Below are 12,401 nucleotides of genomic sequence, written 5' to 3' on the forward strand. Positions count from 1 at the left end.
TTAAAACCCTGCAGAGGCACTGAGGGACTGATGATGAAAAGGATGCAGAGCTCGGTACAGCTGAGCACACCTCACACCTGGGTGAGGAATGCTTACAGATACATCACACTGTAACACGGTATGATGCAATGCACCATCAGGGTTAGAGTGATTACAAGGAAAAAGCAACAGTGGGAAAGTGAACTGGTAAGCAATCTAAATGCAACAACAGGGATCCCTGGCTGGTCAAATATTTGTTCATAATAAGCCAAGGATCTGCATTTATGTCAGAGGAAGGAAGCCAAGAAGCTGAAATGCAGCTTTCCTTTGAACAACACTGGTCTCCCCACATCTTCCTAAGAGAAACAAGATGGCAAATGACTCATTTCATAACAAAGCATTTATTTACCCCTCTTTCACCAAGAGATTTAAGAATGCCTGATTGAACTGGATCAATTCAATTCTATTTCAATACCATGAAACTGCACTCATCAACACTGCCTTATTATTTTTTGTGTGAATTTTTAATTGCAAATTACTAGAGAGTTGATTCTTTTGCAACTTCGTATTTCAGCTAGCTCGAATATTAGCAAACCAAAGTAGAATTATAACCTGAAAGAGGGCTGTTTAAATTTGGCATACAGAGATGTGGCAAACTGATGGGAGATCTAAATTAGAAAAAGTAAAACAAGAATGCATTATATTAAAGAAAGATAACATAAAAATTGGAAAGCATCAGGGAATATGGTGGATTATTATTCACTTGAAGCCTTTAAATTAAGAGTTGTCACACATCCACACACACAAACACATATATAAGGCATATTATTATTTAACAAGAAAATGTTAAAGGACTGATGTGACAGCATGTTATTTTTTGACTAGCAATGTGCCTGAGATCTCTAGATATTCACAGTGTTCTAATTCAGCTTTTAAAAATCTACAACTCTCTAAAATATGGCAAGTAATCTGCTCTTCTCTTCCCACTCCTATGAAAAGGGCACAGGAGAATCCTCCTCAAAAACTAGGAAGTATTTCTGCAGTCCATCCTTTCTGTTGAAGAATTTTTTCCCAAATTTCCTCTCTCCCACTGATAAAGGCAGTCCTTCACAGTCAACCACTTTATAAAGAGAAAACTCAGTTAGAACATGTAATAAGCTCCTAACTCCACTCTCCTTTCGGTATTACTTCTAGAATTGTTTCTTTCAGTGTCTTTACATCCCGAGTAAGATATAGGGAAAAATCACAGGACCCTGGAGTGCCTGGAGCAAGAAGCAGAAAATGTACTAACTGTGCTCCCATTCATCACATCTTAGTCCTACTGAGGGTGACGACCATTCCTCTCAACAGCATCCCACAGTTTTCTTGCTACATCTGGTCCATCTTGTTTACATCTGCTTCACTCTCACCCGCGTGAACACACTTCAAAAGATGCATCAACCAAGATGATGCTGAAAAAGCTGAGGTTCCGCCAATGCATTATATCTACCTGTAATCAGTGATTTCATACATACATGCATGTGAGATACGACATGCAACCAAGACAGGTACTGAGGAACCCATCGGCAGTAGACCACACTTTTCCTCAGCCAGATTAAAATAATCCTAAAGCCTTTAGAAGTGTCTCACTTTTTTGAGACAGGGAGAGCCTGTCGGTTACTTAAGCCTGCATTAGTGTGCTGTCATGGCACCTCCGCATTCACAATCACATGCTTTTGCCAAACTGGCTTCACCAACACTTTGCACTATTCACCATGGAGATGACAAGCAACAGCCAGCTGGTTCGCACGGTATGCGGAGGACTCCAGCCACCACCGTTAAATCACCCTAAATCTCTTCACAGTGGCATGGCAAGGGAAGACAGTGACACGACAGATTCACCAGAGCACAGTACCTGGTCAGTAGCGGGAATCGACTCCCACCTACGCTTCAGCAAGTACAGAGATTTCCGGCTCATGATTTTGAATCTGCTCTAGAGGTTTCTCCACACTCCAGAAAAGGGCTCCTCCGAAACCAGCGTCAAGAACCTTATTTCTGACTCGGGTGCTTCATTGCTGCAGGTGGCAGGGCTCCCCGGAGCACACAGGCTTCCGCAAGCCGCCAGGCTGGGACCGGCTTAGGTGCAAGCTTCTCCCGCTCCTCTGCAGCCTCCGTCTCCTGGTCGTGGCACGACAAAGGGAGCCAGGCGAGGCACTGAAAAGCCTAGCTCTCGCTGACGAATCACCTCACAAAAGCATGAAGTAGGTAGACAACACCAGACGCACTCAATCTGAAAATAGCTGTTGCTTAGGAACTGGAGGGGTAAAATGCAGCACCTCAGATATATAATTGAGAGCTTTTATATTTAAAGAGAATTAAAAACGCTGGACCTCTGTGTTTCTCTCCTGGTTATCATCATTTTATAATGCTGGAGGAACGATCGCTCGATTCCACTGACTCCTGGGGCTACGCCTACATCTTCAGCAAGCCAAACAAGTCTTCATGACAGAGAAACAAATAACGCCCACACGTTCAAGGTCCCTCATCACAACATGTGCACAAAGCGTGCCGTGGGTTCCACCTGAAAAATCTTTGAACCATCAAGTATTACCTTTTAGTGGAGTAACTGAAATATTGTTTGCATATTTTTTTCTGCAGAGGGATAATATGCCAAGGATGAAGTGACTAGCAGAGTCACATTTTCTTGTGGCACGTACTGATATCAGAAATGGGTATGAGTATTTCCCCCTCACATTAGTGAGGTGATGTGGGTTTACAAATTGCATGTGCATATTTGAAAGAGGTTTCTTTAGGTGGGTTAAACATTCCCAAACATTTAAGAATTTCTTTAGCTCAGAACTCAATTTTGGAGTTCCATGCCTAAATCCTAACCTGTATTAATTTAAAAAATTAAGCACGGAACTCAATGAAATTCACTTTGCACTTTCTGCATAATATCAAATCCAGAGAGCAAGTGCTCTGCATCAGGCATTTCCAGTAGGAAGTGAGATGAAAAAAAGAAGGTAAAAAACAAACAAAAAGGTAGCCAGGACCTCATTGCTTTTTGTAAGGCAACCTATAATTCACTCTAATTACAGTAGCCTTAATAGTAGAATTATTCTAAAAGAAAAGTAATCCTTACAACATACACACATAACATATATGTGCGTGTTACCCATAAAAAAGGGAGCGTGGTGTTGGTATGGAAGTCAGGAGTAAGTTAAAGAGTTTTTTACTTGTCCCATTTACATTTTATTGAATTGCAGATGCTTATCAGGAGACAAACTCCCGCAAACAGAAATTCCCATAAGCCTCAGTGTATTTCACTTGACATCCATCACTACCTGTAACTACATCACTTCGCATTTAACTCCCACATGCAGAAAAGGAGCATATTTTCCAAGCGTGTCATTAATAAGTGTCACATGTACTGTAGTAGTTTCCTCTCGTGTTTCAATACACACCATAAAAAAACCTACTAGTTCTCAAAGAAAAATCTTAAAGGACTTTAAAGAGTCTTGGTAGATGCCCTGGGTTTTTTGCTAGAATAGTTAATTTTCCCAAAAAGCTGGGAGAGGATGCAGCCAGTACAGCTGACCCAACTAGCCACAGGGGTATTCCATACTGCTTGACATCATGTTCAGTATACGAAGTGGGCTGGCCAGGGAGGAGGGGGTCGCTGCTTGGGGACACTGCACACTGGTCTCCAGGTGGTGATCAAACTCCATTGTGTATCACCTGCTTCGTAAATTCTTTTCTAAGTATTATTGTTGTTACTTTCCTTTTGTGTCACTGTCCTATTAACCTGTCTTTGTCCTAACCCATGAATTTTACCTTTTCGCTCCCACTGGGAGAGGTGAGGAGTAAACAAGTGGCTGCAGGGTATTTGGCTGCTGGCTGGGGCTTAAACCACAACAGCAGAATAATTTTATGGGTTTGTTTGCAGATTTTAGTTTTATGTTATGGCAAACCAGTGGTTCCACTTCCTTTTCTCACAAGTGACATCACTAACGCTGACAGACACAGGCAGCTTTCTAAGATCTGCCTTCCTGCTTTCTTCACTTTACTCCGTAAGAATTAAAAAATCACTGAAAAATTGGCTCCCAATAACAAAAGTTTAAACCCCTTCTTTCTCTCTCGCTGCTTGCCCAAGCAGTGCAGGCTACCACTGGCTAGGAGAGACCTCTCCTCCCAAGTCCTCTGATGGAGGAAAGCCCGAAACACTGTCAACAACCCTGGCAAATCCATCAGGTCAGTCCATCTTGAAAACACTTTATGTATTAGATTTGCAGAAGTACACCTAACAGATGACTCAAATTTAAGGAAGACTTTGTTTAACAAAGGCTGTGTTTATTAAGGACACAAATCAGCAACGATGCAACTGAATCATAAGAGATAAAACCAGTTCTTTTTTTATTAGATGTAAAAATCAGAACCTCCTAACCTTTCAAGGAACTAGTGAAATCAGGTTTAACTCTATTCCTATCAAAGTAATTTTTGAGCCATGTAAAAGAGAGAGTCTGAGGCTACAATGGAGTAACAGCCTTATTTTCTTCCTCTTAATGAAACATTCCTTCCTTGCTTCTTGTGACTGGGAACTAGGATACCACACTGTAATCAGAGACCTTGGGTCATTGTCTTTTCTCACCCTATTCAAGAACCTTTAACATTTCTGTGGTACACAGTGATTGTTAGTTTTGCAAGGTTCTTCCAAGATTTTATAACAACTAGCTTTCTAGAAGCTTTGAAGAACACCTATATACAGCAAAAGTTAAATTAAAGGGTACTTAACAGGAGGAAACTGATTAAAACTATGCACTTCTTTTTAATTGGATTTAGAAGGAAACACCTCACTGCTCTTTAAAGGAAAACTTACAGATGCAGATTTTATGCTGTTTTGAAGGAACACTCTCAGGGTTGAAGTATTTTTGCTTATTTTGATTAAAAAACCAAAACAAGACATTCTGCCTACAAAAAATACCAGCGGTAGTCTTCTACATGAAGATCTTATACAGAGTTTTCTAGAATGATGTTTTTAATAATTCAATAATATCCTTCAGAAAAGGTTGAAACAACTGCAGGCTGCCCTACAGAGAATACCACTGAACTTCTCAATTTTTATTTTTTTTTTAAATACAAAATGGTGATGGAATATCTAAAACATCACACAAGGATGGAACAAAAATGTTCATGGAAAGATAGAGGAAAATTTTATGGACTTCTCACAATCATCTCTTTGTCAGCCTCTACTGAAACGTAGAGGACTTAATCTATATGGTTCAGCAACCAGTTATTTGCCCAACTACAACCTTCCCTAACAATACCCCACAAATGGTTTTACTTGCACTCTATATAGATCAGCATCTGCAGCAACTGAGTTAATGCCCACAGGAAGTCTTCCTTTGAAATTAGGCCATGTCACGCCAGCCCTCCTTATTCAGAGGAAGGGGTGAAAGAGAGAAATCACTCAATATATTAATTTCTTTGGAGCCCTTCTTGGAAGAAACTGTAGCCTCTTGAGAACAAATAATTTGGCAGCTACTTCATCCCATGAGTTTACTTCTTCAGAAAACTCAAAAAGGCTCTATTAAACAGACCAAGTTGAATTTTCTGCAGCAAGACACATTTTTTGATAGTCAGCTGAATCCGTCTTACTGTTTAATTTAAAATCTACCACCTACCTCCCACCTAACCCCCTTTCTCTAACATTTCTTATTGGCTAGCTGTAAACCTTGAAAAATGTCTAGACGACGCCAAGAAGCCCTGCAAGCAACGAGGCACGAAGCCAACAGGATGTATCAGGTATGAGGAACTGAAGGGGACTTAGGCCTCAGCCTCTGACGCAACACCACTGCAGACTTCAAATACACCCCAGCCAGCCTCCTCTAAATGTTTTGCTGCCCACAGGCAAAGCATTAGGCCTGCTGGGCATGGTTCAGAGCGTGCAAAAGGCTGCCCACTTTTTCATAGGCATGCAAACGTTAGATGAAGATTTGCAATGATGCAAATAAGAGTCCTTCAAGCGACTGCCTTCCTCTCAGTGGTAGTTTGGAGGAGGCCCATTTGCCTTCCGCTCTTTGGAGCAGAAGAGCACAGCATGACCAACTAGCGCACCAGAGGAGGGAGGAGAGGTTATGTACTGAGCAGGTCTCACCTTGTGCGAAAGGATTTCCCTGATTTCTGAAATTCCTCAGTTTCCTTTGAAAACTGGCTTACTTTCTGTTTTTTTAATATTTTTGAAATGACTGTCACCTGAAAAAAATCCGACCTGCAACCTATCTAAGATAGGTTTAACTGTTTAATGAAATGCTGAATTTTCCTGCAAATGTCAAGATTGGTTTTCAAATGAAATGCAAGACAAAAGCTTGGAAAACTTCAGAAAAAAACCCAGAATTCTGCAACAATAAGGGCAAAATAGCAAACCTTAACAAATTGATTTTGCATTAAAAATAGAAAATCTTGTGTATTAAAACAAGTAGCAGAATGCAGATACTCCAGGGATTTTCACAAGTGCCATTGTGAAGGTTAAACTAGGAACCACCCTACTGAGATTAAGGTTGCAAACATGTAGCTCCACGGCAGCAAAGCCTGTTTGTTATAGATTTAGACACAGATGGTCATATTCATATGAAAATCCTTCCCCTGAAGATAAAATAATTCCAAAATACCAGGCCCCTAATAATGTATTAATAAAATTTCAACACCAGATAGGATAGACTGCTTTACCCAAGCAGGAAAATTCCTGAACATCAATACTGGCAACAATGTCTTCTTTGCAGCAACCCTAATTCTAGAGATAATTTAAAAATGATGCCATTAACATTATTCGTGTAGCTTCCTTTCAGTGCTGTGTCAAGAGCAAACCAGTAGCTACATGTGGCTTTGCAGCACCTCCCTGCACAGTTCCAACACCACTAATCCCTTTATTACTGAACAAGGTGAGAGGGCCATCCAAGTTTTACAAGTTTTTCAGGTTTAAAAGAAAGAAAAGCAACCACCAAACCATATATGCATTATTTGAAATTTCATTCCTTTGATATCCTGACGGAGACAGCTGAATAAGAAACACTTTCTCAGTACAACTAATCCATCTTACTGCTACTGAAAGAAACTTTCTGTTGCTTGACTCGGCTCTGTCTGGATCAACTATTTGGATTACAGCTCAAAAATTATATTAATGAAGGCTGTCATGGTTTTATGCTTTTTTCCCCCGTATTCAATCTTGCAAATACTAACAAAATGAACAACTTTGCCAATCTCAAATGGAAAACCTGCTTCAATACCTCAAACTTACAAAAAGCCAAAATCAAACAAAAAGTACCGAGCAACTGACCTGTGAGCCTCTGGGTCCTCGCTTGTGATCCCATTCAGAATGCCCCATGAGCTGAAAAACAAAGAAAAGCACAGGTAAGTGAAAAATTGCACTTCTTGGCTTTAATCAAAACATTCATGCTTTTGTATCCATTACACATTGTCTTTGAAAACACAGGTTTGCTTCACACAGCTTTCAGGTTTGTAATGAGGGTGAGAAGACTTGGGAGTTGTTACTGTAACTTTGTACCTTTATATTCAGAGCCAAAACACATCTAGCATCACAACACTGCTCACGCCAATAAAATTCCCAAAGCCATTAAGTTCAGCTTAAGCCAAATGTTTAATACTGACCTGGTAAAAGAAGAAATGATAGATCAGCAAGGAGATTCGCTAAACTGGGGGACATTAGATTAAATAGCAATGCTTGGTTTATTACCAGGTATGAAAGTTTACAACAGCTGGAAGACTGCCTCACCACTGAATTATTCCCCATGTAATAAAAAAGTAGAGGTACACCCTCTAAAGGAAAACAGGTGGAGTCATTGCATTGCAGAGGAAAACGGAGAGTTTAGAGATGATGGGTTCTTGTGGAAATTTGGATTTGTGGTGGTATACAGCTCCTCAAGTTAAGGAGCAGGCAAGCATTAATTACAGCCCAAATTCAGCTCTCACATCTTCTCTGCAACCCTGCAGGAGACCATGTTGTGAGTCAAGTGGTTAGGGATTAGATGGTACAGAGGGGCTCCAGAAAAAAGTCTTCTCTTTTTTTCTACTGTATTTCAAAACTGTATGCTGACACAGGCAGGCATAATCTTTCTTTAAGCACCATACAATTTGCATGCAGCAGCTCTTTCCTCGTATGTCATGGTGGGGGACAAAAAAAAAAAAAAAAAAGCAGAGAGAGAATACCCAGTAGGCTTTGTTACCTCTCCACATATCTGAAGATTATGGGCAAATTATGGGCTATCCTCATACCTCCCTCAAAAGCCACCAGGGAGTGCCCAGTCACGGCTCCAATGGAGCCTGAGCAGTGCAGCACAGACGAGGCTGCTACCGCTGCTAATCCTGCCTCTCAGGCTTGGCTGGCCTGTGTTCCAGCCTGGGAGACAGCTGGTTCTTTCACACAGCTACTCCAGGCTCTCTGTGGGTAAGGCTTTTTCTTCCTCGTATGAGCAGAGCTTAATGCAAGTACAAAAATACGTGAATGAAAGATAAAAGGGTCAGCGTGACATGCAGTGACTTACAAGCACGAATATTTTCTTGCTCTTTTTTCCCTCCCAACATTCTTTCCCAAAGGAAATGCCTTCTCCCGGGTCAGAGGTAGGCAGTGAGATTTACAACCTATGCTCACTGCAGAACATGCTTTCAGAACACTCATCCCAAGAAAAGAGATTTGAAAAATGAGAAAAGCCACATACACTTCAATACAAAAAATTTATCTTTGCCTTCAACTGTTCCTACTTATCCTTTCCTTCTCCAAGGCCCCCTTCATTTAAGTTACAGGGGTAGGTGATCGTAATTAATAGCTGGAGACAACCCCCACAGGCAGAACAGCACCAGAGATCCCCGATGTCACACGGCTGTTTTACGTGATGCAGCCTCATGACTGACCTCCTGGTTTTAGTGTAATTACTTCCTCTTTCCACACACCGTTGGTGGAAACACTGCCTGTGCCAGGTTTCCCTGTTTGTTTCTCCATACTGTTATGTTTGCTCATTACTGTATGAAACTGAGCTTTGATGTTTATGAAAGCTGGCCTCTCAGTAAATAACCAGCATGCAAAAAGCTACCGAGAGATGCATCTACCAAAGGTTATGTGCTTTGCAGAACCTCTGCCAAAACCCTCATACATGTGCTTCCTCCATGGCTCTTGCTACTCTGAACCAAGAAAACCTCTTCAGCTTCAGTCCCTCAGCCCCTATGCCTTGTGAGGAAGCGATGAAAGCTTTCTTCATTTACTTGGCTAAAGACAACTTCAATTTAGCATGTGTCTCACCACCTCTGACTCCCAGCATAGTAAGAGATATAAAAAGTATATCACAACTACAAAAGGGCCCCAAGCTCTAGGACAGAAAACTAAAGAGGTAGAGAGGCAGCTGTAACAAAACCTCTGCCAGGCCAACATCCCACAGAGAGACGATGGCCTCAGTACGAGACGTTTTAGCTCAAGCCACACAGTGCTAGGTGACTTCTGAGCCTGGGGAAGAGCTTCTTTCAATGGACAAACAGCAAGTGCTTCAGTATGATAGGGGAGAGGAGAAAAAAAAGAAAGGGAGGGCAGTGAGTATGCCTGACCTATCAGGGAGCTTGGAAATCACAAATTCAACAAGCTTCACAGAAACTGGAAGATGAAAAAAAACCCAGTCAGAAACATAAGAGAATGCATAAATCCACTCGAGTCTGAGTCAGCCTTCCGTAATCAGAAGAAAACAAGATGTCTAATTGGTGGTTGCATGAAAAAAGACACACAGAAACAAAAATGCATTTGGAGCAGAGAGATTTATGTTTGTCACTAACCGAAGGGCTTGTTTCAGACCTCATCACCTTCTCTAAAAATTACTCTGAGTTGACTTGGACCAGAGTGACAGGAAAGAGCCTCACACTAACCAACTCCTTTATCGTTCCTACTACCAGGCTGCAGAGGCTGAGTGTACCAGCAGCAGAAAAGTAGGGATAAAACCAAAATCAAACTCCCATGCAGCTCTCTCAGAAGGAAAGCATCTACTTAACATCTCTTCTACAGCTGTCCTGGAGACCCAGCTCTGACAGGTTTAACACTTGAAGATGAAGGCAGCTTTCAGCAACAACTCTTGCACGTTCAAGAATGCACAAAAACACCACGGGCTTCACAGATGCCAACTGGCTCGCTCTACCCTAACTAATTGACTAACAGGTCCCCAGGGAAAACAGCCTCCCCCAGCCCAGTGGAGTGTGAGGCTGTGAATGGAAGAAGAGGTGAGAATGGAGAAGACCCTAATAACAAAATCACAGCCCCACAGAGAAAAAGAGAAGGGAAACGGGGCTGGCGTGCTCTGAACACGTAGAGTGGTAGACTGTGCTCTAAATCTCAGGCCTTTGCTATAAACACTCTGAAGCCTCTGGGCCTCATGGCTGTAAAAGAAAATTTTAAATGTAAACCAGATGCTCACTGATGTAATAATACCTGCAAAGGAGTAAGGAATGGCATCAGGGACTTTCTGCATTAGATATCTGAGATACCCATGCCAAAGTAGAACAAAAATCAGCATCTTCAGCTCTCGCCTCTCTAAATACAATTCTTCTCCTCTTTGGTGATTTAATTAAAGCCCCAGCATATGATTACATAATAATCTCAACTTTCATTAAAATTCATAAATCATAATTCTAGGACTCCTTAGTGCTAGGAGAACTGCAGGAAAATGTGATGCCCACATATCATAAAAGATCTAAATACATAAAAAGATGGAAAGTAAAGAATGACAATTCAAACCTTTTTAGCTGCTTCTAGGTCTTGTTTTTCCCTTAAATCATCTTTTCTGGCCCCGTGTTTGGGGGTATTTATTTATTTATTTAGATGCCCCTGAACCAGAAATACTGCTAACTATGCCATGCCTGAAGAAAACCCAGCCAAACCCAAAAACCACCTCAGAAACCAAAAAGGCATAACCTTATTATAAAGACCTCCACAACTGTGCATGAGCAGGAAAACCCCCCAACCTCTAGAATATGAATAGTCCCATGTATGTTCTGAGGAAAGGGAAGGAGTCCTCCATAGCAGAACGCAACGGCATTTTGAAACCACAGGGATTTTTGTGTTTAAGCAGATACAATGGTTAGTGCAGTTTCATTAGAGAGAATGAGCAGATCTTTTCATGGTAAGTACTTAAGAGGACCAATGAAGCAGTTATGCTTTGTGTTTAATAAAAGACTTTAAATCAATTCGGAGACTATTCTAATTCTGGTCAGATTATGGTCTACTACTCTGGAATTGCATTTAGATACATATTTACACATACACAACACTTTTACAGTTATAAAAAGAATTAGACAGTGATGACAAAGGCGAGCTCAATCAGCCACAACTCACAAAAGCTAGTAAATGTGACTCAAACAGACTGAAGTAGGTCCACATAGTCCAAATGCATGTGTCAGGACCTTGCCCTTGAAGTTTGCATATATTTGGGAATCCATATCCAGCAGAGCTATATAGAAGCATCCGATGTGGCTGTCACCTGGTTTCAACCTTCACCAAAATAGCAGAGCCTGTATTTAAACCCCAGCACAACATCTTCCCTCTTTGGAAGAGATTTTGTTGAATGGGCATGTTGAGGATGTGGAACAGTGTCTCACTGTTGAGTTCTCTGACACTGCCGCCTTACTGCTTGTGCTGAATGGGGCACAGTATGATACGTATTCTCTGACTGAATGGGTATTAGCTCTGCTCCAGTCAGGGTTGTATTTCCACTGGTAAAAAAGAAACTGTTTGTTACCAGCATGCTGGCACAAACTGTTCCCGATAAATTTCTTCTTGAGTAACAAAAACGCACAAATTATTTCTTTGATTATATATTAGAAGAAACATTTCTTTTTACAAACACGCAGGAACCAGGTCACACAGCAGCTAGCAGGGGTTTTCTGCACATGCCATTTAGAGTAGGACTCCTTCTATCTGACAGACTATTCCCTGCACTTTCACAGTAATCAAGATAAACAAGGTCATTTACTGACTCTACTGACTTGGGGAGTGCATTTCTGGTATGGACACCACCAGCAGGAGAAGGTAAGCAGGCTGTAGCTGCAGGGCTTTGGCTCTGCCAGATCCCCATACTGTAACAGGGGAGAAACCACACGGCTGCACTGCCCACCTTCTCCATCAGCCAGCACAGCTGCAGCTTGCCCCGCAGGCAGCCAAAGAGCCAGAGACGTCTTCCTCACTGCGCGATGAGCACGATCATACACAGGCACGTGTAGGCTGTGACACACAGACAGCAAAGCGCTCCAACATTTGGAAAAACAATCCCTTTTCCACAACCACTCGCCAACTCCCGGGGTCAGGGTAAAGCACGAGATGTCAGAGCTGCGCTGTTCAGCCAGATAGGAGAGCTGCACGCTCGCCCCAGCACAGCCTCTGGCGGCTCAATTAGTGGCGA

At 41.8% G+C, this 12,401-nt stretch overlaps 1 protein-coding gene across 1 annotated transcript in view; it reads right to left on the reverse strand.

Moving 5' to 3' along the window:
• Window positions 1-12,401, reverse strand: part of PDE3A (phosphodiesterase 3A) — a gene marked incomplete at its 5' end in the record, with an annotated part of 256,323 nt that overhangs the window by 88,936 nt on the left and 154,986 nt on the right. The window contains one exon of the mRNA XM_084277536.1: window positions 7,292-7,342. Within this exon, the coding sequence (XP_084133662.1) occupies window positions 7,292-7,342 (51 nt within the window). The remainder of the gene's footprint in view (window positions 1-7,291; window positions 7,343-12,401) is intronic.

Source organism: Gallinula chloropus (genome assembly GCF_964237585.1).
Source record: "Gallinula chloropus genome assembly, chromosome: 1".
Lineage (NCBI taxonomy): Eukaryota > Metazoa > Chordata > Aves > Gruiformes > Rallidae > Gallinula > Gallinula chloropus.